The following is a 23963-nucleotide window of genomic DNA, read 5'->3' on the forward strand; positions in this document are numbered from 1 at the left end:
TCTTGTTAATGTCTGCTTGAGAGCCGATTTACTTTGGGCTCATCGATTATTTTGCTCCTCTGTGCCTTGACCCTTGAAACTCTGCCTAAGAGATGAATGGTCAGCCCAGACTTCTTCCCTTGTGATAGCCACCAAGCAATTAATGTCATTTCTCAGGAGCCCAACCAACAGGGCTCTGACATTCATTACAAGTGAGGGTCATCATCTTCGAATAACTCTGATTCCTTTTTCTAGTGAGGACAGGCCGGAGCCATGCTAGGGCTTTTCAGGAACCATGAATGCCCTGAAGCAGGGGCTTGCAGGGAAGCTCAGTGGTCTCTACACACACACACACACACACACACACACACACACACACACACACACACACACACACACACACACGGAGTAAATCTCCTCTAGGCTCATTATCGATGGCCCAGGATATCCTGCTTGCTACACTAAAGGGCTCCTATAACTGATCGCTCACGCATCACCCTGCAGGCCTCTCTCCTTTCCTTGCCTGTGGATCAATATGCCTCTGACATGGATTTGAAACCTTTATTTGGGAAAAAGCACATTTCTTACCAGCTGTTTGTTTTCCAAACCAAATAATTCAGTTAATTTCTTGTCTGGATTACATTTCAGAACTGGTAGATTTCCCTCATCAGGGCTGAGAATGGGCAGGGACAGAGAGTGCATTTTTGACCGTCTGTCTCACTGAGTGTTGCAGCCACCTGTGTGCCTCCACTCCACTTTTCAGGTTCCCTGCTAGATATGGATGCAGCTTGTTTTGAATCCAACTGGCACTTGAGAGGTAGTGTGGGGTGATGGTTAGGGGCATATGACCTGAAGTCTCACTTTGAATTTCACCTTCACTTGTTGCTCACCGAGTGACTATAGCCTTTCATCTAACCAGGAATCAGATGAGACCTCAAGCCTCATCGATAAATAGCAAATGTTTATATGTCCTTGGCACTTGACAAGTATTTGATCAGTCCTAACTGTGAGTTCCCCAGTATGGAGAAGGACGCAGATGAAATGGAGCTGAGACCTAGTTCAGCCCCTGCTACCCATATGTGTACCTGGACCACTTGGAGAGTCACAAGAAGTTTAGATTCTCAAACCTGCCTCGGCCTAAGATCTAGGGAATCAGAAAATATGTCTTCCTTCCATGGCTCTTTTGGGTTATCAGATTATTTCATCTCAAAGAACAGAAATATAGCTATACTTTACTGCCCTGAGGTTTGAAGCTAGTTTTACACATGCTATTCAAGGACTTGCCCATTGAACTATATCCATAACTTCTACTTTCAACTTTTTTTTGTTTTTTTGTTTTGTTTTGTTTTTGTTTTTGTTTTTGTTTTTGTTTTTGTTTTTTTTGGTTTTTCAAGACAAGGTTTCTCTGTGTTGCTCTGGAGCCTATCCTGGCACTCGCTCTGGAGACCAGGCTGGCCTCGAACTCACAGAGAACCACCTGCCTCTGCCTCCCGAGTGGTGGGATTAAAGGCCTGCACTACCAACACCCGGCTCCACTTTCAACTTTTATTCGAGACCGTCTCACTAAATTGCCCGGGCAAGCCTTGAACTTGAAATCCCTTGCTTTACTCTCCCTGTTATCAAGGATTCTAAGTTTATTCCACCAGACCTGTCTATGCTAGCTACTATTTTATGCCCCTGACTAACAGGAAAGTCTGTGTGCCCACCCTCTGGATGGATGGAAACAGTCACCAAATGATGTGGATGGTACCCTACCCCAGCTCTGGGATGGCCCAAGGCAAGTAGTCTTTATTTGGGGTCCCTAAAGTACTCCTTGCATCCTCCGTTCATATGTTAAATACCTCACAAGTGAAATATCCCCAAAGGTGCCCTGTTCATTAAAAATAATATAGTCATAATTATTGATAATATAATACATCAATTATTATAATTAACAACATAACATTACACAATATATTATAACAATCATTATACTAATATTTATTATTAATAATAAATAATATATTAATAGTTATTGATAATATAATGCATTAATTATAATATCACAGTACTGTATAATATAACAACTATTATATTAGTAACAATATTATTGTTATTAATAATAAATAATATATTAATAGTTGTAACAGAGATATGCTGATTGATATTGACTAACTGAAATAGCTTAAGGTGGCAGACTGGACTTCTGTGGCCCCAAGGGCCTTTGAGATAGCATCTAAGAGCCATGTGAATCACAGAGCCACCTCTCCCTAGCACTGCCATAAGCCAGACCCCGGTGAAAGAGTCCATGGCAGTAGGGGGAACAGGGCTCCTGGCTCTGGGCAGCAGGCAGAGTTTATACATTCATTGCTTGATCAGGCTTCATTTCCTTGGGGACTCCACCATCTCTTAATCACAAAGGCAATAAGGGTTTCTAGTTTGTTCCTTTGCTGTGCCTAATCAGTTGTTCCAGCTGCCAGTCACCAGCCCTGTCTGGAAGTTCACTGAAAAGCCCCCTTCGAGCTTTGGAGACAGCACTGACCCCCAAGGTGACACCAACAATGAAAGCTGCCTCCAGGGAAGTCTGTGTCTGGTTGATTTGATCACAACAGTTTTGTTAATGCTGTGCTGTGTTCTGGAGGGCTCCAGTCTCTTCTGTATGCTTTGATCAATAGGCCGCATTGTACACTCCACTGGTTGAGTTGTGGAAATCATTTTGAGTAAGTACGGAAATATTTTTTCCCTTTGTGAATAACCTCATAGTTCCACCCCAGCATGGAGAGTTTCTTCCTAAGATTGGAAATCCCTTGGCAAAGACTGTGCATTTGTCAGTGAGCATATGCTGAAGCAGGCAGGTCTGTGAGAAGCCAGCAGGTATTGAAACTTAAAACACTAAGAGTTAGCACCTGCTTTATGCAAAGAAGGTATTGGAATGTTTTGTTCAAATGAATGAAGGAGCAATACTTGGAGACTATATACTTAAGAGTATAGCCTAGATGTTTGGTTTGGTAAGGTTAGACATTCCTGGAAATCACTGTGGACAGCAAAGACATTTTCTGGGCCATGATAGCAGTTTCTGCGACTTGTGGGTCCTTGATAAAGGCCAAGGATAGTTAGTTCCCATGCCTGTAGCTAGCTGACTTCAGAGAGTTGTCCTTTGGGTGTACATTAGAAAGCCAGGTGTGTTTCTCTTATTACTTATCTTCAATTTCATGTCATTATTTTGGTCATAAGTAATATCTGCAACTAGCAATTATACCCTGGACTCTGCAGGCAGACTCTTCTGTATACACATTGATAATTAGTTTCTTTCAACTAAGGCCTAATCTCTCTATAATTCTGATAAAATCTCTGTAATTTTCATCACATATATTACAACACAGAAGTAAGTGATTGGCTTTCTTTTGCAGAAAAGTGATTGATTATGCCCTATGTAAGAAACTGTTCAAAAACCTTCAAATTCAGACTTTAAACTGAAGCCTGAGGCCCTCTATTTCTTCTTCTCATGGGGTGCCTCATAGGGGATCTTTTTCTATTTCAGTATTATGAATCAGTTATAGCTATAAAGGGAAGGACTGTGGACATGTGTTTGACCTCGGAGCTTGTAACACTTGGAAAAAACCAATCCGTAGCCAGTCACTTCAAATACCTTACCCAGCACACCTTCTCAACCACCACCTCTCCCTGGCCATTGTAGTGTACCTTCATATAGCTTGGACAGTCCTTTCCTCAGTTTACCATTGTACTCCTGGCTTTCTGCCCTAAGACTCCTGGATTTCTTGAGGTTAGGCCTCTGAGGCATGAATCTGCTTACAAATCTGAGAGAATTAACACTTCCCTGGGTCAACCTTTGATCAGAAAAGGACAGAAATTGTTGGATAAAATTTCTACCTCTATACTAGAGCCCCAAGATATATTTTATTGGCATTTTGATTATCTTTATTCATTAAGAAAGCAAACATGAATTGATGCGGTTGGAGATAGCAGATCTTATTTTATAGTTTATCCCAGGACCAAGTTTTGTGTCTGTCATATGATAGCTACTTCATAACTATTTGTGGAATGATCGGCACCTTAGAGAAGTACATAAAGAGGCCAGGGTTGTAGCTCAATGGAAAATCACTTTCTTAACAAGCATAATGTTCTGGGTTCAGTCCCCAGCATGAGGAGGGAGAGGGTGAGGGAGAGGAAGGTGAAAATAGTAAAATAAGCATGTCAAAGTAGAGGACTTAGCAAAAGTACTAAAGTATAAACTGTTGTAATTAATTTGGAATGTGGTCACCTACCTGTTTGGGTAGAACCACAAGTTAGTGTGTATTGGAACATTGTTAAAAGGTCAACCTTAGTAAATCTTGGTATTTTGATAGAATTAATGCATACGGGTATTTCTCCATTTTTAAGCTGAAACCCATTCAAGGACAGTAGTACAAAAATGATAGAATAACTAATATATATGTGTATGTATACATATAAAGCAGACTCATCATTTAAAATAATGTTGGATGGTCATGAGGAATCAGAAATTTTGAGTCAGGTGTAGATTAGAAGAAATGACATATGACAGGTAGGATTTTAGTTGGGGGTGGTAGGGGAGGAAGGGAGGGAGAAGGGAACTGGGATCATCATGTAATTCAATCTTGTTTGTAATTCAAATATATAAAATTAAAAAAATAATGTTGGATGGATAGATGATGGATAAGCAAACAATAGGTGGTTGGTTGTGACTTGGCTAGGAGAAAGGATAGTTCCTCAGCAACTCCTCACTTTGAGTGACAGGCCATATTGTGGTGCCATATTGTTTAGCTTATTTAATTGTAGCTAATGTGAAATCAGCAGTTACTGCAAACCTTTGGGAAACACCCTATTTTCTGCTGAACCATAGAGTAAAGCATAGCATGAGCAACCAAGTTTCCTATTGCCCACTAGGTTGCTAACAGCAAGGCAGTGTGTCCCTTGTGATAAACATAAACACATACAAACAAAAATACCTCTAGGGGTACATAAGTGAAGGGTATATTCAGCACCAATTACAAAATAAATGAGAGCTGTTGTTTCTATATTTAAGCAGAATTATTTTTCAAGGTAGCTATGCTTTCATGATGTTTGTGTGACCTATTATTCCATTAGTTTTTAGAACAGTATATAAAATCCACACTCCATGCTGACAAACACCAATATTGAAACTATTGCTACAGTCAATCCAAACAGCCTTCTCCCTTGGTCCACATTATTATTTGGAATACAAGCAGAATTGTGGTTCCCTGAGCCAGCAGGGCACAAATGAGGGCAGTGATTCATAAGGTGACTCCAGCAAGTTTGCAAATGTGCAACTTGCATGCAGGCTGACACGCACAAGAGAAGCTTGGGGTTGACTTTTTGAACTAGTAAGCACTTCCTGGCCTCACTACCACTTTAGGACCTAGAGGACTATGGAAGGGTGAAGGTTTCTGAGGATACGAGTAAGCCTGACAGAATGCTGATTTACCAGAAATAAACCCTTCACATCAGATCACACCCATGTCAGGAGCTTTTTGAGCGGGAAGATGGTAATTCTGCCTCTTCACATGCTCCCCTAAGTCCTTGAACTCTTATTCCATTGGATTAGTCTTTTGGGGGCTGGGTCACCCGGGGTCTTAATTCTACCCTGGTGAGGTTGGCTGAAAGTGATACTGGTCTAAAAATACAACTCCCTGAACTTTTAAACCTTCAAATCTTTTTCTGATAATATGACTTTCTTAATCCTGAACTTGATTTCTTTAATTAAAAAAGATCCATTTGTTCTTTGATATTGGTAAAGTTCAAAAGGAGCAGGACTGGGCACACAGCAGTGCTGTGTGCAAGGAAGGAAGAGGAGGAGAGCCAGTAATGATGCCGCCTGATTGCAGCCTAATGATATGTCTGCCGAGTAGGTCCCCCACACTAAGGTCCTTCCTCTCTGATAGACTTTGAAAGTGACAAGCCCTGGTTATCAGATGACATGGTTCCAATTAGCTGATGTAAATGGGCACGCAGGCAAGTTTGAGGTCAGATACAGCTCTCAAAGGTGAGGCTGCCCCAAGAACGGGGCTGAGACTCACCATTAGTGTGAGAGTGGCAGTGTTGGTGGGGGGAGGCACCCAGAGCTGTGTATGAGGGCCAGCTTTTCCTATTTTGTCATCTTAGATGAGGACTTCTTTGGAGAAAGAACAAGAATATTCATCACACCATCAAAGAAATGCCTGAGTATTCTAGGCTCTTAGTTAAGGGTATGGGACCCTATGCTGTGACAAGTTATGTGGGTTCTGTTAATTTTACAATGACTATGGAGGGACATGACCCATAGTGTCTAACTACACAGTGAGAAGGAGCAGAAGGCCTGTCTTGTGCCCCTAGCAGTCAGCTGACTGAACATGCCATCATACAACCATGACACGAAAAGGCACAGACACGAAAATGTTTTCTTAGAAGCCAACAGCACAAGATGGAGTAATTGTGATGACCATTTAGGAAGCTGGCAGGGCACACAGCACTTCAGAGACAAAGGTGAGCCTGGAGCAAGCCCAGCTGGAGCTCCTGAGATGGTGCTGAAGACGCAAGAGCCAGGGAACCTGTTCCACCATAGAAACAAAAGCTATGTGTATCCACGAAGGGGAGAATTGTTCCCTAAAAGGCACTCAGAGAAAAACAAACAAGCCCCTGAAATATGCCTGCTGTCAGCCTTGGTGTTTAAATGTGGCCTCTTTCGTGGCACCTTCTCATGCTGCCTCTCTCTCTTGATTTCAGCTCCCATTTTTGCCAGCAATCATCCAAACCGAAGTGCAACAGCTGCTGGGGCCGTGCCACCCCCACATCCTGTCAGTCACCCTTCTCCGGGACATAATGTACAGGGGAGCCCCCACAACCCCTCCTCCCAGTTACCTCCACTCACAGCTGTGGACGCAAGCACCGAGAGGTAAGGCCATCTGTCTCTCTCTCATAATAGGTGTTACCGCCAAGAGAAGAGCTCCGACAGCCGCTGAATTTTATTAATAATCCGTTGGTGGGTTGAGTTACCCAGGGGTGACATTTTAAAAGTAACATACACAAAGCATGTGGACCAAATACCTCATTATCTGTTACATTTTTTTATAACAAATGAAATGATACTGGCAGTCAACAGCAACTCAAGTGTCAGGAGCTAGAAAATGTATCACAATGTCCCATCTTTGCCACAGCACCTTGTGTCAGGACTCAGTTTTCAGTGAGTTGAGGGGCTGGCTCTCCAGATACAAAAAGTGCCATGGTCACATAGATAGCAATATAAGTTTATGTAATAGGAAGCTTTCCATTATTGACAAAAATGTCTGAAAAACAGTAAACATACAAGTAGGGTTTGGTTCACTGTTTCAGTGATTTCACCCCATGGTCACTGGGCCTTGGGTTCATCAGGGTGGGAGTCTGTGGCCGAGAAGGCCTGCTCACCTCATGGTGGCTAGGAAGCAAAGAGAGAAGCAGGAAGGCACTACATTCTCAATTTCTCCTTCAAGGGCATGTCCCCAGCAACCTCACTTTCTGTCACTAGACCCCACTTCCTTAGAGTTCCACTTCCTCCCCAACGAGCACATCAGGATAGTAACCCAGAAAATGTGTCAACACACAGACCATGGGCAATTGTTCAAGATTCAAACTGCAGCACCTTGGGAAAAGATGACAAAGTGACAGAAAATATTATATGACTGTCAGGAAGCTACTGTTCACTCAATACTTTTGTTGGTATCATCCTCAGAAAGTATTTCTATGGGAAAATCCCTGAAAAACTGAATATTCCATTTTTATTTCTGAATCTTCCTATGGCTTTATCTGTTTGGGGCTAGAGGTGGGTTCTCATACCTCTGTTTCCTAGGTGCATCTGTTTCAATGAACCACAAAGCCAGTTTCTCCATGAGTGAAAGGCATGGTGGCATAGGCATTGAGAGCAAAGGAAGTTTTCTCTATACAGATAAAAGGGGGCAGCATCTCAGACAGCAAGGACACCTGCAAAATGAGTAGGAAGAGAGGGCTTGCAGCAAGCAAAACGGTCTTGACCACTCAGGGTAGCACCATGCACATGGATGATGACTGGGTGATGACGGGCTATCTGACTTCTGTGGAGCCATGTGTTTTAAACTGAGGAGTTGCCCTTATCCTACTGGAAGTAAATAGCCATTGTTAGAAGAAACATGCAATGAGGTTGACTTTATAGAGGAAGGACTCTGCATAAGAGAGCAGTTGTCAGTTGGAACAAGAGATGGAAGGGTACAACGTGAAGCCATTTCAGGTTTCCTTGTGAACAATATGATGCCTTGGAGTAAGACAAACAAGTAAGAAGAATTCACTCAAGGGCTTAATTAGGAAGCAGATTTGTCAGAGAATAAAGAACAGAAGCCAAGTCCATGCCCAAGTTGTCTCTGGAAAACTGTGCCTTTAACAAAAGTTGAAAAATTAAAAAAAAAAAAAAAGAGTAGGAAATGAATGTCAGAGAATGACTTTTATGAGATTGTAAAAGAACCACATGTGGACGTATGCAATGATTAGAAATGGGAATCAGAAGGTAAGAATTATTTTAACAGCCATGTGTACATGGTAAAGTACAGCCTCCCCTCAAAGGAACTGTCAGCAAAACCACGCCCATGCTCACCACCCATTACATTCATGGTCGTTGGAAACAAAAAATCTATTCTTCAGTTACCTGAGCTTATCTATTTCAGTTTTACAGTTTTACAGTTTCCAAATGGACTAAAAGTGGTGTTCATCATAGAGCTCGCACTAGGCTTCTTAGACAAACACATGGTACCTTGGTGTGACTGGGGAATTAGGGTTGGCATCTAGACAATGTTCCATGATCATGATGACCCATAGTGTAAGTAACTATGGAGAGATAAAGGAAGAAGGGAACAGGACAACACAGGAGCTCTATGTGAATGAGTGAAATAGAGACGTTTGCACTTTTTCAGGTTTTTGTTGCTGCATGTCCTTGCCACAGGATATGTGCTCTGACCCTACACCTCACTAACTGGACTGGGCAAATGTGAGATGTGGCTTATCTCTCCCAATCAGGTTGGAGAAGAGGATGACATGAAGAAGCCCTGAATTATTCACTGTATTTGCACTAGGGACCAGGATGAAAAGGCAGAGAGGAAATGGGCTTACCTTCCGTTCTGGGTTTATACATCTTTGCTCTGTTTGCCTGGGAAATCCCCCAGTAAAAACTCTAGCAGCTTTCTTAACGGAAACAGGTTGATCACACTTTGCGTTTTTAGTGGGGCACTGGCATCTTTTCCTGCTTCGCAGGCATTGATTCATCATTTACTTAGCTTTAGCTCATTAATAAAGTGGGCTGAGTCACTGTCAGAAGTCAGAAAAGGCCCCCAGCAACTGCCCATCTAAAGTCAAGTCCTTTGATCCTGACCATCGTAAAATAAATGTAATTCTCTCAATTTGATGAGAGTCTGTTTTTATTTTTAAATACTAACTGAATGACACATCATTTCAGGGATTTGAGCAGTGCCACAACACATCCCTGATGTTGATTTGAACTTCTTAAGGGAAGTGGTGTTTTCCTATGTCATGTTGCTTGAGCCACCACCAGGACTTTATGTGTATGACAGTGGCTTCCCTTGAGAGAAACTCAGTGTCTTTGGAAGTGTTAAGTCTTTGGGCATTATTTATGTATGTCTGTTACACCAACAAATCACAAAAATATGTATGGGTGGCCACTTTGAACTGGAAAAATCTTTGTAACCTTAGTCTGTGTCACTCACTTTGCAACAGTGTCAGCTGACTGTCTTCCTTCTGAAGGTCACGCAGGGTACACTTTGTAGTACAGTGACAGGGATGGGCTGAGAGCTAAGGACTCTCCACAAAGGAGGGTCTTGCAGAAGCTTTCCTGACCTCCACTTCTGAGACACAGAAGATTGAAACAAAAGTAAGGATTGGTTTTCTTTGCAGAATGTGTAATCTGGCACAGGAATTAAGACCCGAAAATATTAGGAATCATTGTTTTGGAAAAATAGTTAAATTGCCTTTACCAAATAAAAAAATGCCAGTTTCTCAAGTCTTTTATAATATGTTATTTCAGATGTGGCGTTGCTAGAATTCTAGGCATTTGGATATATGAGGGCTTGTATGTCATTGACCATCCAAAGCTAATCCTCATTGCCATGTTTTAACTCATTACTGGAAACTTGGTACTGTCTACCTAGATGCTGAAGGTCAAAGAGTCACCATCTCTCTGAATTGTTTTTGCAATTAATAAAGCTCTCCATTCTAGGCAAGCCAGTCTGTTCACCACTTTATACGTTGTTTTCTCAATGGCATGCCTTAACTTAGCCTTTCCAGCTGTTATATGCAGCCTTCCGTTCTCAGCCCAGAAAACCTGCTCCCTCTCAGGTCAGAGGCTGACACCCCTGTAGAGCCCCTTGGTTCTTAGGATCTGTTTTATCTATCTTAGATTTGATAGTATATGCACCAGCTAGAGCTGAGTTTGATGTTGGGAGGGCAGAGGCCTTGTTTCCTCATAACCTTCAGAGTATTTTTCTCTGAGTTACACGATGGTGCATGTTGAAGAAGCTTTAACAATGGATAAGGAAAATTGAGGAAAATGCCTGGGAGACAGGAAGGCATTGCCTACCCACTGTCCCAAGGAAGCTTCCCATAGTTTTCTCTTGGATTTTTGTTTTGTGTTTGTTAGAAGGCAATGGCTTTGATTCTTAATGCTTCTGCCATCTTATACCTCTTGCAAACTTTGATACAATTCCTGGGTACTAGTCTACCATGCATATAGGCATACACTAAGAGATACGGTGTTTTCTGTGACCATCACTACTAGAAAACTGGTACTGTGGTCTCTTATTTGCATATCTAGCATCAGAATATATCAAAACAAACCCTGTTGCTTTCCTAATCTTGCTCCTAAGCAAACAGGGATCTTGGTGTCTTCAGCTACATAGCTTTTCCATAGCCTCATATGCATTATGTATAATCTTCATTCTCCCTTCTTAATCTCCTAGTATATATATTCAGTAATCTTAAAAAATGTAGCAAGATGTTAAAGCTTATCAAGATCTATCCTAGCCCTGGGGACTCTGTGGTTCATGGAATCTTTCATTGGACTATGATTTATGAAGCATGAGATAGGCTGGACACTGACTACACCATGGGAAACATGATAAATAAGAGCCATACCTTCTCTGCACACTGAGTCTAATGGGGGCAGCCAAGCCAATAGGCTGTGATAATTTAGACAAGGGAAGGGTGATACAACAGCTTTGAAGGCACAGAGCAAGAGCTTCTGTTCTCAAAATGAGGGAAGAAGTAATGTGCCCCCCCACCTCCAAAGGCACTAAAGGTGGTTGTAAATGTCAAGAGAGAAGATAACAAGCATGGGCGGAGCTGAGCATGTCACTAAGAGTCACCCTATATTAGCCACATTAAGTAGTTTCATCTTCCTCTGGAGAACAAGAATTCATATGTTCACCCAATAGGAAACCGTGGTGACTATACCGTTTGTTCTAAATGTGCCTGATATTCATCCACAATAAATTCAGAATGTCTTCCAGAAAAAATGACAGGAAATGGGAAAGTGTTTCATTTGGTCTCAGTCAGACAAAGGCTGTCCTCTGTAACTCTTAGATTAATAAGTCAGCACTGTGAGATTGATGTTATTTTATTTCCTAGTACAATTTGAAAGGATAGTTTTGTTCTTTGCCATCCCAAGCTTTTATCCTAGACATTTATGGTTTACCGGGTCTTTGAAGACTCCCTGAGTGTCAAAAAAATAAAATGAAAATTCTCTCTGTTAGAGACAGAGTATAAAGGTCTGGGAATCAGAGGCACTGGTTGGCCTCACTTGTCTACTGTATTAGAGGAGAGTTAACTTCTGCTAAGAGCTCTCCACAGGACTGTGTGTTTCCTCACATAGCTGCAGGTTACTCGGGGCACATCACTGAATGACCCTCCTGACATGTATGGCAGATACTTTGTCATGTGCACTGAGACATTCCTAACCCAGAGGGCAACAAATAAACACAGACAATAAGTAAAGTCAGTCCGTCTTGATTCTCATGTGTCATGAACTCCATAGCAGCAGGCTCTACCCTTGGATGATAAAGATGTCAGTGTCAGAGAGTTCTATGAGAAGTCAAGATGTGGTCCTCACCTAGCATCCCCTGAGGATGTCAGTTGCTTTCTAGAAATATGGCTTCCATGGGCATTTGAGATTAAAAGAGTAAGAGCCCCAAATCCCCTACTTCTCCCAACATGAATGTATGTGTGCTTTTGCACACACACGCACACATACACTTTGAGAAGTACTGAATGTCATAAAAGATGAATAAGTGGATTAAGCAAAACCCATCACTAGACTAATCTTCCCTGACCTACCTCTGGTTTAAATGTCCCTCAGACTCTCTTGGTAATGTAATCAAGAGTTAACTCTATCACCATCTTTAACTTACCATTAAAGACCTGAAAAGCCTACAGCTGAGCTTTGGTCTTTTCCCTAACCCTTTCACATCTAATTAATCCATCATCTGTCAAGGGTTTCCAAGCTTCATCAGCACCATTCTTCCACTTCAGGTTGGGCCCCACTGCCTGGCCTGCATCTCAAGTACAACTCCCTACCTGTTCTCTCTGTGTCTCATTTTGCCTGTCCACAGCAGTCCTCCTCATCCCATAAGCCTTTGCTCTGCATCACAAGACCTGCTCTTTAAAATGTAAATAAATCATTTGTTCCTCTCCATACCCTCCTCCATCCTACCAAGATTACCAAACTCCTGTTCTGATGATCCTCTGTGGTATGGGTCAGCCAAGTTCCCCTTCCATTACTACCCATGTTTAAAAAGCCAAAGACACACCCGCCTTCATGCTGTTCCTAGGAAGGACCAACATACCTTGCCTCCAGCCTTAGCATTCGCAGATCCTGAGACACTAGGTCATTATGATGATTCGAGCCTTTCTTTGTAGTGTCTCCTCAAATGGTGCTGTTCTAACGAGGCATTTCTTTGGAGAGCCTTTGTGTGCTTGAGATGGAGTTGTGAAGCCCTGGCTGGTCTGGAACTCGATATGTAGATCAGGCCTCAGACTCACAGTGATTATCCTGCCTCTGCCCCCATGTACTAGAGTGACAGGTATGAGCCTGCATGTTGGCCCCAGAGAAGCATTCCCTGTCCAGCTGCACTCTGTTGCTTGACTCTGCCGTTTGCCTTCACCAGCGCATTAGCTGAACTTGGGGTATGATTTTATTATAGATTCATAGTGATTCCATTATACGAGGTCTCTCTGAGAACAGAGACTATGTCAAGGTGACAATTGCCTGTCCCCACCTTAGCCCCTCAGTGCTTCTGGGGAAATCTGTGGCATTTCATGGAGCACATGGGAGTGAGTCAAGGAACTCCATTGTGATGGTGGCTTCACTGTTTCTTTAATAATAACCTGAGCACATGGTTGTTGTCCTTCCACCACTTTCTGCTTTGGTCCCTGCTGGATGTCTTGCTATGAGACTCCATATGCACTAACTAAGGAAACAGCTTTGTTCTGGTCCCAATACTTGTTCACATCAGATTATTATTTATGCATTTTTTGTTTTTTTTTGTTTTTGTTTTTTTTTTTTTTGGAGACAGGGTTTCTCTGTGTAGCTTTGGAGCCTATCCTGGCACTCGCTCTGGAGACCAGGCTGGCCTCGAACTCACAGAGATCCGCCTGCCTCTGCCTCCCAAGTGCTGGGATTAAAGGCGTACGCCACCAACTCCCAGCTGTTTATGCATTTTTTTTAAAAAAAAATTGAAACATACTGTTTTATCACTTTAGCTTAAGTATATTACCACACATTAAAAAAATCAAAACTTAAGATGTCTATAAAAGTTACTTTTTTTTTTTTTTTTTTTGAGTGCTAAGGAAGTCACTTGGACCGTAGAAGCAAAGACAGCCGTCTTTATTTTGTTCCCACATTCCAAACAAATACCCTTCCAGTTAAGGCCAAGACAATGTTTTCTTAGTTCCCTTGGATTTTCTGTCAGGAAAGTGAGTCATGGCTATAAGAAAGATGGCTTGAAGTAAAATAGAATTCCTTTTTTGCCATCTCGACTTTAACACATGAAGCAACAGAAGTATGGTACTGTTGCTAGGCCGTGGTATTATTCAAACTTGCCAGTGTGTTCTCTTCTCCGACAAATTATGCACAGCCCAGATCTCCAAGGCAAGAGCTCAGCAGCCTTCCAGGCTGAGTTACACAGTCCTAAGTTGCTGCTCTCTGGTATTGAACAGGCCACTCCAGAGTGAGGCTCCATTTCATGTCCTAGCAGTGTGATCTAGATTCATAAAGTCGTTTCTCTTCCTAAGGAAGGGCATTCACTACTCAGACACTTCCATATGTTTACAAGTGAAGACTGTCTGTTGGTCAGGAAAGAGACTATCAAGATGAACAGACGCTAAGAGGCAATGTGTTTTTGTTGTTGTATTGTTTGTTTGTTTGTTTTGGCTTCTTTTTCTGAGAAGTCTCCTTGGTTGTTTTTCTGTGTAGTTGCCAGGAAGAAAAGCCTTGTGTTTTAGTCAGCCTCAGAGCAAACGGTTAGGGACAATCTCTTACATATATATTCTTTTCTGGAATAGAGGTTTCCTACAGAAACAAATGCAATCTCCAAAGAGATGTTTATCAGTTGAGCAGATGGCTCATCTACCTGGCCGCTGGAATTGATGCTAAGCAGGAAGTTGAGGCTCTGGAAGCAATGGAATGTTGAGCAGCGACCATTGTTTGCTAAGTACTTGTGCTTGCACATTGCTGGGAAAGGTACTATAGATACAAATTGACAGTAATGGCCAACAAGTTGCACTCTCCCCACCCAGAACCATGAGCCCTTCTCTGATGGATTATAGACTTTGAAATGCTCTTTCCTCCAATTCACTTCTCTGGTCAGTTATTGAATCTTACTTTAAAGAGAAGGAGCTGAATATCCCTTCATAGTTACCTGATACCCTAAAGATGGAAAGAACTCACATGCAAACAGCACATGTCATTACTGAACAAACTACCCCTCAGCTAGTTTTGTAAGGTTCACAGATTATACTGGCCTGTGTGGTCTCGTTTAGCACCAGCTTTCCAATGTATCTAGCCATATATGGCAGAAGTCACATTTCAATTTGATCCTCCAAATTGAATAGACTTTAAAGAAACTGTTTATACTTTGAGGCAATGAGGAAAGGTTTAGGATAGTCTGTGTGGGATGCTTGTGCCTCTCCTCATGTTTGGGCAGAAATAGCAGTTTTTCTTGTCTAGCATTCCCATTACAGTCTAGAAAGCACATTGAACAGGGCTGCCATGCTCGACAAGAGAGAGGCACTTGCCTTGCTGTAGGACAGTGAGTTGGCCCATTTGGTCAGGCCCGCTCACAGCAGCTGAAGAAGAGTGACATCACTGTACAAATATGCTTTTCAGAACATATTTGAAGATCAAATGTCCAAGACTAGCCTAGACAAAATTTTCTTTTGGTTAAGTACTCTTTTGAAAGGAGAATTTGGCAGAATCGGGCATTTCTTTTCTCCCCATTCACATCGGATTCTGAAACAGAAAAATGACTGAGTCACCACCGATCCTGGGGTCCAGATAGCTCAGAAATCCCAGTTCTTGTTTCTACAGAATTCATTGCTCTTGTGAACACAGATCTTTTTCTCCTCCTCCATTTTCTTTTCCACAAAGGAAAACAGCAGAACCTTTGGCACTCCTTCAGAGTTTACCAGACAAAAAACAAAAACCAAACAACAACAACAAAAAAACCCCACATATTTACATAGAATTCTTAGCCTTTGGCCTTCATTATTTTCTTGACTTTACAGCTTGTTCCCTGTACCTAAATAAAATAGCTATCCTGCATATCACTGCATCTACTCCATTTTCATAAATGCTGATTATTAATACACGTTTGAGTCCCCTTTTAAAACACCACCCACAGTCCTCATTGCATGTTCCCTGGAGACTTGGGGGTCATTTTTAAGTCTTGGGCTCCTCTGTTTTGATGGATTGTTTGCAATAATTATTGATCCAGCTGTTTATGAGGAGACAGATGCGATTCTCCTTCCCAGGGCACTGATTTGACTCTGAGTGAAGACCAACTCCTCGGATGGACACACAGCTCTTGGCCAGCATTGGTCCTGCCCAGATGGATGGTTTTGCAATTACCCACACCTCACAGCAGCCATTTCTTCATTACTGAAAGCTGCCCCCAATTGTCCCAAAAGCCGAATTCAATCTGCAGTTCCCCCAGTAACGTGCTGTGAATCATTTGGGGACAAATCTGGATTGAACTGAGTCCAAGTGTCTCTTTTGTGAGACAGAAGGGAAGTATAAGCAGATACTATAGTCACCCAGATGAGTCAGCCAGGAATTCATGAAGTGATTCATAAATCGTTATAAAGACCACTAAAGTCTACTAAAATGGAGAGCTGTCTGGCTATACAAAGTACAGTATTATCGTTGGACTGTTTTTTTTTTTTTTAAAGATGTTAAATCAGATGTGAAATCCTTAAAACTGTGCTTTTTCTTCTTAGGTTTTGAAAAGAATTTCTGTGCCCCCCCCCCCCTGCAGTGGACCAACAGCAAGCCGTTTTTCATTGATTAGTTTTCACAGATGAATTTTAAAACCCCAACAGATGATACTCTACAATTCCTTGGGGGGAAAAAAGTCTCTGAGAAAATCCATTGTAGGCCAGTTTGTATCCATTAGTTCTGCTCCCTGGCAGCAAATCAATAATATTTTTGTGTGCGTACAATGAAAGTAGCTGTTCACGTGTGTTCTCCCTTCTTTGGTGGGAGAACATCCCCAGTGGAAGAGAAAGGGGATGTCAGGGAAATTATCCAAAGAACGTACCAACCAAAGCTTAATCTAAGTGGTCATGGAAATACAGGAGTCTCTTCTTTCCACACTGTTAAGACCCAAAGCAGTGCTACAACATAACCCCAATGGTTCCCTAGAACCATTGTGTAGACAGCACAAACTTGGGGCGGCAAGAAATGGGTATAGGTTCGACTTGCAACATCATCATCAGTAAGTTTTGTTTTCCATAAAATATATCTGAAAGCTGAAATCAAAATGATCTAGGCTTATAGACAAGGAAAGACGCCCTTACCAAAAGGAGTTGTACACTGGAAAGACTGATGCCTGACTAGCTTAGACACAAAGAACTTACGCCAACTGAGCAGGTTTACTAAAGCCAAGGAGCAACACTTTCATGGTCAGATCTTTTTTTGGGGGGGCGGGGAGCGGGTTTGAGAAAGGGTTTCTCTGTATAGCTTTGGAACCTGTCCTGGCACTCCTTCTGTGGACCAGCTGAACTCACAGAGATCCGCCTGCCTCTGCCTCCCAAGTGCTGGGATTAAAGGCGTGCACCACCACCACCACCACCACCATTGTCAGGTCTTTTTAAGTCAGTGTGTTACTAATACCCTTTCTACTGAGTAATGATAAGGGTTAAGATTTCAAATACCCTTGGAAGTGACCTCCTATTCCTCTCTGACCCTATCCCACTGGCTTGGTTTGAATTTGAGGAGAGAAGTTTGTCATGACTTACTGTAAGAGAGTGGTATGTGGGAAAGTAGATTGCCGTGGCAGGGAAGTACCTTTACCATTCTTGACCTTTTCTGTTTTCAACAAAAAAAGGTACTCCAGATCCCCATCTAGAATGTTCCATAATGGCACTAACATTTTAAGTCAGTCCCAAGAACTTAGACCCTTACAGACTGCAAAGCTCATTGTTCCTGGAACTGGAAAATGAGCCAGATGAGCGAGCCACTGTTAGTTTGTGTATCAGAATTGTCAAGACAGAAAAGGTTTCCTCAGATTCCTGTTTTGAATCTGAGCCTAAGTGTTCTGACGTAGCATCAGGACTATAATCTTGGGCAGTTTGTAGGCTCTGGGACACCAAAAACATGTCCCCAGATGCCCTACATGGACACTGTTTAGATCAGCATCCATTCTCTAAGCAGCCACTAATCACCTGAAAGTTGTCAGATGTTCCTAGTCTTAAGTGTTTGGCTATCCCTGACTTCTGAATGTAAAGTTCTGCACAGTGCTCCATCATTCCATATCTACTGTTTCCTTTTCTGTTACACTCACTTGCTAGCCCAGGACTGGTTTTGACTTAGTCTTAGATGTGCTTGCTTGCTTGCTTTCTCTGACTTCTGGAAATTCAGAGAAAGGCATCTTCAGTTGCTCTGCTCTGTGTGCTTACAGCAGCTATATACTCAGACAGTGCCCAGTATGTATCTCCTGAATGAAAAAAAAAAAAATAGAACTATCGCATATTTTACAATTCTGAGCAAAATTGCTGTGGAAGCTGGGAGAGTTGGAGGATTTACAGACTTCCTTGTCTAGTAAGAGAGCACCAGAGTCCAAGGCTGTGTGCTCTGACTGCTCACCCGTTTGTCTTTCCGCAGCCACCTGATCCTCCCCATTTTCTGTATGTGAACTTGAACTGTGTTCATTCCACTTGGGACCTACTGTCTTGTGATAGTCTGGGCTTAGCTGCTTCATCTTGAGGAAGGGTGACCTCTTTGTGCTGGCCTTCCCACTGCCATGTGGGGAGCCTGATGGTGGTCAAAGTAGGCAGGGAAGGCAGGAAAGGGAGGTACTGAACGGAAGGAGCATGGCCAAGTGATTCGCTGTTTTCTGAAGTGTGCATAAATGAGTATTTGCAGGAACCTTTTAAGTGCCCCTTCTGCAGGAGGCTCATTTATGAGGCTTTAAAACCCCTCCCTTGCCTCCCTTTCTTGGCAAACCGTTGCTCATCATAAGGTCATACCAACTCCCCACCAAGTGAGTGGAAATGGTTGACTCAGTTCTGGTTTGCTTTTGTGTGCTCTGTTTCTGGTAAGCAGGGATTTTCCCCTAGTCTGTCATGTGCCTACTTGTACAGTAGTTGTCTCTTTTGAGGTCCTGTGAAAGGCGTAGCAGCCCAAGAGGGAGGAAATCTCTGAAATGACCGTTGCAGATCAGCTGACGTTATAGAGATGAGCATAGAGAGGGTACCACAAGATCTTTCTTATGCCTCTCTGGCTCACTGTAACTCAGAATAGGTGATACTGCCTTGACCTGACATATTTGAGGGAGGCAATACCCCAAATGGAGACATTTTCTGTGTCATCATCATCATCATTACTTAGAAAATGGGAAATAGGGAGGCTCCCTTCCCTGTAGCCACAGTAGGAAAGGTAGTTGCACTCAACAAGCTTCAGGATCCTTTCTCAGTCTCCGTTGTTTTGTTTTGTATCAAGTAGTCTAAAACTGCTGAATTCCCTGGGTTCTGTGGCTTGTTGAGTCAAATGTGTAACATCTGTCTTTCTGGGTGTCTTGTTTTCAGATGCGTCTGGGGTCCTTGCCTCTAACTGTAGGATCCTGTTTTCATTTCCACATTCCTCTTCTGCCCTCAACCTGATTTGAGTTTGCTCTTCTGCTCTACCTTGAGCTGGTTATCAAGCAATGTAGTACATATAAATTAACAGAGAGGCCGTAGATTTTTTTTTTAGTTAAAATGCTGTGTGATATGAGAACCTGGCCCACGGAATCCGCTAAGCAGGCCTCACAGGAGCTGATGGAGACCGAAGTGGCAAACACAGACCCTGCGTGAGTCTGAGCGAGGTCCTCTGCATATAGGTTATGGTTGCTAGCTTGCTGTTCTTGTGGGACTTCTAACAGTGGCGTGTCTTTGGCTCTTTCGTCTGTTGTTGGAACCCTTTTCCTCTTTTGGGTTGCTTCATCCAGCTTTGATATGAGGGTTTGTGCCTAGTCTTACTGTAACTTCTTATGTCGTGTTTGTTTCGTTGAAACCCTTTGAGGCCTGCTCTCTTTGGGGGGAGGGAATGGCAGAGGAGTGGATCTGGGAGAAAGGGAGGGTGGGGGTGGAAGAAGTGGAGTGAACAGAAACTGTGATTGGGATTTAATGTATGAGAGGAGAATAAAAAAGAAAAAGTACTGCGTGGTGTTTTTAGGCAGAAATAAAACTGATTCTAAAAATTCATGGATGAAAACAACAAAATGTTTTTTAATTGATTCTTATAAACGTGTATAAATTGATTCTGTGCTTGAAAAACTTTCCTATTTATAAATAGATTTCTGGAGCTGGAATTTAAGTTATTGATTCTTACTTGCTTCCTCATTTCTGGCAGTTGTCTGAAAAAGATTATCACAGATCACTTTTTTTTTCATTTTTTGAAACAGGGTTTCTCTGTGTAGCCTGGGCTATTCTGGAACTTGCTTTGTAGACCAGGCTGGCCTCAAACTCATAGAAACTCACAGTGAGCCACCAGCACCCAGTTATGATCGCTTCTTATATATAATTTCTCTATAAATGCAATAGTTCAAATTTTTGTACTGACTCCTTTTAAATTAAAGGCTACATTGTGAAGGTTTATTTCACAGAGGGATATGTATTTAAATTTTTATGAATATTTTATGTGAGCTGAAATCTTGGTCTTCAAATTATATTACCCCTGTGCTGTGCTGTCTCACCTGTGTGAAGAACACAGAGGGCACCTCTGAATTAGCAAAGAGCAGATACTAGTTAAACAGAAGGCATAATATTTTATACTTCTAGGTCATGAAATTATGCTAAAACCTTGGTATATACCTGCCACAGTTTTTCCATTATTTATCCTTGTCAGTATTAAATAATATATGGTAGCTGAGAAAATATGCCCAGGAACTTATATGAATAGCTAAGACTAATTTGGAATGAGTATATAATTATATAAAACCATACACACAGAGAATCTATATCTAGAGTAATATAATCTACTTATAAATGACTGAAAATATTTTAATAAATTATACCCCTGTAGTTTTGCATTTTCTATTTCCTAGTTAGTAGTCATAGTTTAACCTTTGACCCTGTTGCAAATGACAAAAATCATTGGATTTTTACTAAGAACAACTTTGGGCTCCCTTTGTACTCCTTACTAAGCCAATTCATGTGATTCAGATGGATCAAGTTGTTTGTGAGTAGGGGTTATATCCTCAGATTGTTCCAGGGTCCCCAGATTGTCCCAGCATGTCTGTCTACTTTGCTTCTTCAGCACTATACTGAAGGAATCTAGCAGAAGTCCCAGCAGGAAAACCCAGAGGACTTTCTTCTAGCTTGTGTGCCTTTTGTCTCAAACAAAGAAAACAATAGAGGGGCATTAATTTTTGTGTTTCCCAAACAAAGTTGAAATGTTGGTGTGATTGCATGATAACGATATAGGTCACACTTTGCTATTCAAATCCCTCTCCTCTCCCACCCCAAGAACCATAAGAACAGGGGCTTCCAGGATTGGGTGCCAGTGTGGACTCCATAATTGCTCATTCCTCCTCCATGAGCTCAGAGGGACTTTGGAGACACCATAAGGACATGTTCCCCAGAAAATAGCCTCCATATGGGGAATCCTGGCTTGTGTGTTTTACTAGATGTTCTCAGGCCAGTGCCAGGATTTGTTTGCTGTGTTTTCTCTCGGGGCCAGTCAGCATAGATTTTTCCGGATAATCCCAATTAAGAGGGTGTGCTAGAAGAGTGCACATGTACCAGCGCAGCGCAGGACACACAGCCATCCTTCCCTTTCCTTAGAATAAAAACTTCAGTGACCAGTTCCTAGTTATCCTGTCACGTCTGGTCTACTTCCATGCTCTGACCTCTTTGCTTTGGCTCCCTGTCTTCTCTTGGCTCCTATGCGGCCTTCTTAGATAGTTTCATTACCCTTCACAAGTGAAATGCAAAATGAATACTGTATTTGTCCCATACTCTTACTCCTTCAACATAAATGCTGAAGCTCTGTCCTATGCTTCAGAACCTTTTCAATTACTTTGTAAACTTGTCTAATGCACCTTCCCTTCTTCTCAGCTATGCCCAGGCTTGTGGAGTCATTTATTCTTATAAAGCAACTAATGTCACAGATGATGACCTGCTTTTGCTAGTGCAGAATAAAGTTTTCTTCCTGCACAGTATCAACAGGCACCATTTAAATGTTTTCATGTTGGTGAACTTTGGAGACAAGAATTTATTTTTTCACCCAAAACTATTTTGCTGCTGATTCTCATGGCATTGAAAGACCGCCCCCCCCCCCAGCTTCTTTCTCTACTATGAGTATCACAGTCCTCTGCTGAACCAACAGTTAATCCTGTTGCTTTCTCTGTGGACATTCCCAACTGCAAGGCTGTTCTCAGAAGTCTACCTTCCTTCTCTGTTAGACAATAAAGGTCATTCTAAATCTTGTGACTCAGAACCTCACAATGAGAAGATAAATATGCAGTTGGCCAGGGTTACTTGGTGATTTCTCCTTGTTTAAATACCAATGTATCTTCTTTCAGAAACCAGTAGTCCTGGACTTGGGGCTGAGGGTACAGCCCAATGCTGGAGTGCTTGTCCAGCATGTACAAGGCATTGGGTTCAACAAAACCAAAAAAACCAACAATCTTGTGATTGTTACACATCATGGCAAAGAATGCTGTACATTGCATTCCCTCTACACCATCAGGAATGTTCTTTACCCAGCACAGAACCCAAACCAAACTCTCAGGTTCTGGGTTTCAAGGCACATTTGACCTTTGAGGTTTAAGTTAATTTACTCCTGGCAAGAAAGAATGTATTGTTTAAGGAGACTCCAGTTAGTGGGGGTCATAATAAGGACCCATAACACTTCTTGGACCTCAGATATGCCTTACAAAACAAAATGTTTATGAGCTAAGTGTAAATGACTCAGAAACATACGAATCGAATTTCCCCTAAAATGTGAACGGATTTTAAAATTAGCAGGAAAAGGGTCTGGCAATGGATGTGCTTTGAATTTCACAAAACCCAGAGGATTTGAAATGCAGTTTAAGAAGCTTGACAAGCCCAAACTGTGACTAAGGTTTTCTTTGTTGGTGACTTTTCTTCCCTCTGTTTCTCAGAGAAGAACTCAGTGGTTGGAAAGGAGAGAGAATGGTTTTTGAAAGAGTGTATTGTCACACTTGTGTAGGGCCAGAGTGGGGACTTAGGAGGCTTTGGAGAGTTAGTCATGCTGCCTTTTGGAATTGTTTTCCCAGGTTTGCACCTCCGACTCCATCTCCTCAGCACATGAGCCCGGGAAGAATTCCAGCTCCTCCATCATTGCTGCAGAGAGCACAGCCTCCCCATACCCAACAGCCACCAGGCTCACTCCTGAAGTCCTACCATCCAGAAACAAACCCTGCTTTTCAGTCAAATGGTATCCACGTCCATGGTAAGCTGGGCTGGCAGCCCTTTGAGTTTTGAAAGGCAATGTTGCCTTTAATCAACTGTCCTAGTGACCGATTGTGGGTATCAGATGTTCTGTTTTATATCAGACTTGGACTTTTAGATCCCCCCATGCACACTTATTAACTCACTTATTAGACATGGAGTCCTATAGTGTTTTCCTCAGATAAACTGGCTTATGACACCCATAGTTGTCAGCCCGTGGCAATCATTTGTGTTTCCATTTTTGTGACACCTCAAGAGCAGGCTCTAGCAAGATCATTCTGCTCCTAAATGATCAGGAGACTGTGTGAAAGGAGCCCTGCTATCCTTGTCTGTCATCTCCTTCCCATAAGCCAGGTCAACACATGGTCCCCAGCTCTGTCGTCTCCCCTGGCTCTGAACTGTGTCTCACCTGTATTTCTTTGGTAGAACTTCCATTCTCTCCATCTTGTAGCTTATCTGAAAAACAAACAAACAAACATACCTTCTTCATTAATATATAAGCTTGCTTTTGAGGCCAGAATTATCTGACCCATCATCATATCTCTTAGGGAACTCAACACATTTCTTCATGTATAATAATGATTATACATATTCATGTACAAAGAAAAGAACATAGGAAATGAGAAATCACAGTGGTTTTCAGTTTATGCCGGTGTTGTGTTTAACAAGGACCACATTTGGAGGAATGAGTCTGCTTCAGTTTCTTTTCTTTATATAAACTCATCTTGTCAGTTCAAGCAGGTACACTAGTGGACTTCCACAGAAAACTGAAATGCTAAACCATACAGACT

At 42.1% G+C, this 23963-nt stretch overlaps 1 protein-coding gene across 4 annotated transcripts in view; it reads left to right on the forward strand.

Annotated features, from left to right (window-relative positions):
* Positions 1–23963, forward strand: part of Glis3 (GLIS family zinc finger 3) — a 426885-nt gene that overhangs the window by 378704 nt on the left and 24218 nt on the right. For all 4 annotated transcript variants that reach the window (XM_027406458.2, XM_027406457.2, XM_027406459.2 and 1 more), the window contains 2 exons: positions 6721–6889; positions 22998–23173. In XM_027406458.2, the coding sequence (XP_027262259.1) occupies positions 6721–6889; positions 22998–23173 (345 nt within the window). The remainder of the gene's footprint in view (positions 1–6720; positions 6890–22997; positions 23174–23963) is intronic.

This window comes from Cricetulus griseus, chromosome 3 (genome assembly GCF_003668045.3).
Source record: "Cricetulus griseus strain 17A/GY chromosome 3, alternate assembly CriGri-PICRH-1.0, whole genome shotgun sequence".
Classification (NCBI taxonomy): Eukaryota; Metazoa; Chordata; class Mammalia; order Rodentia; family Cricetidae; genus Cricetulus; species Cricetulus griseus.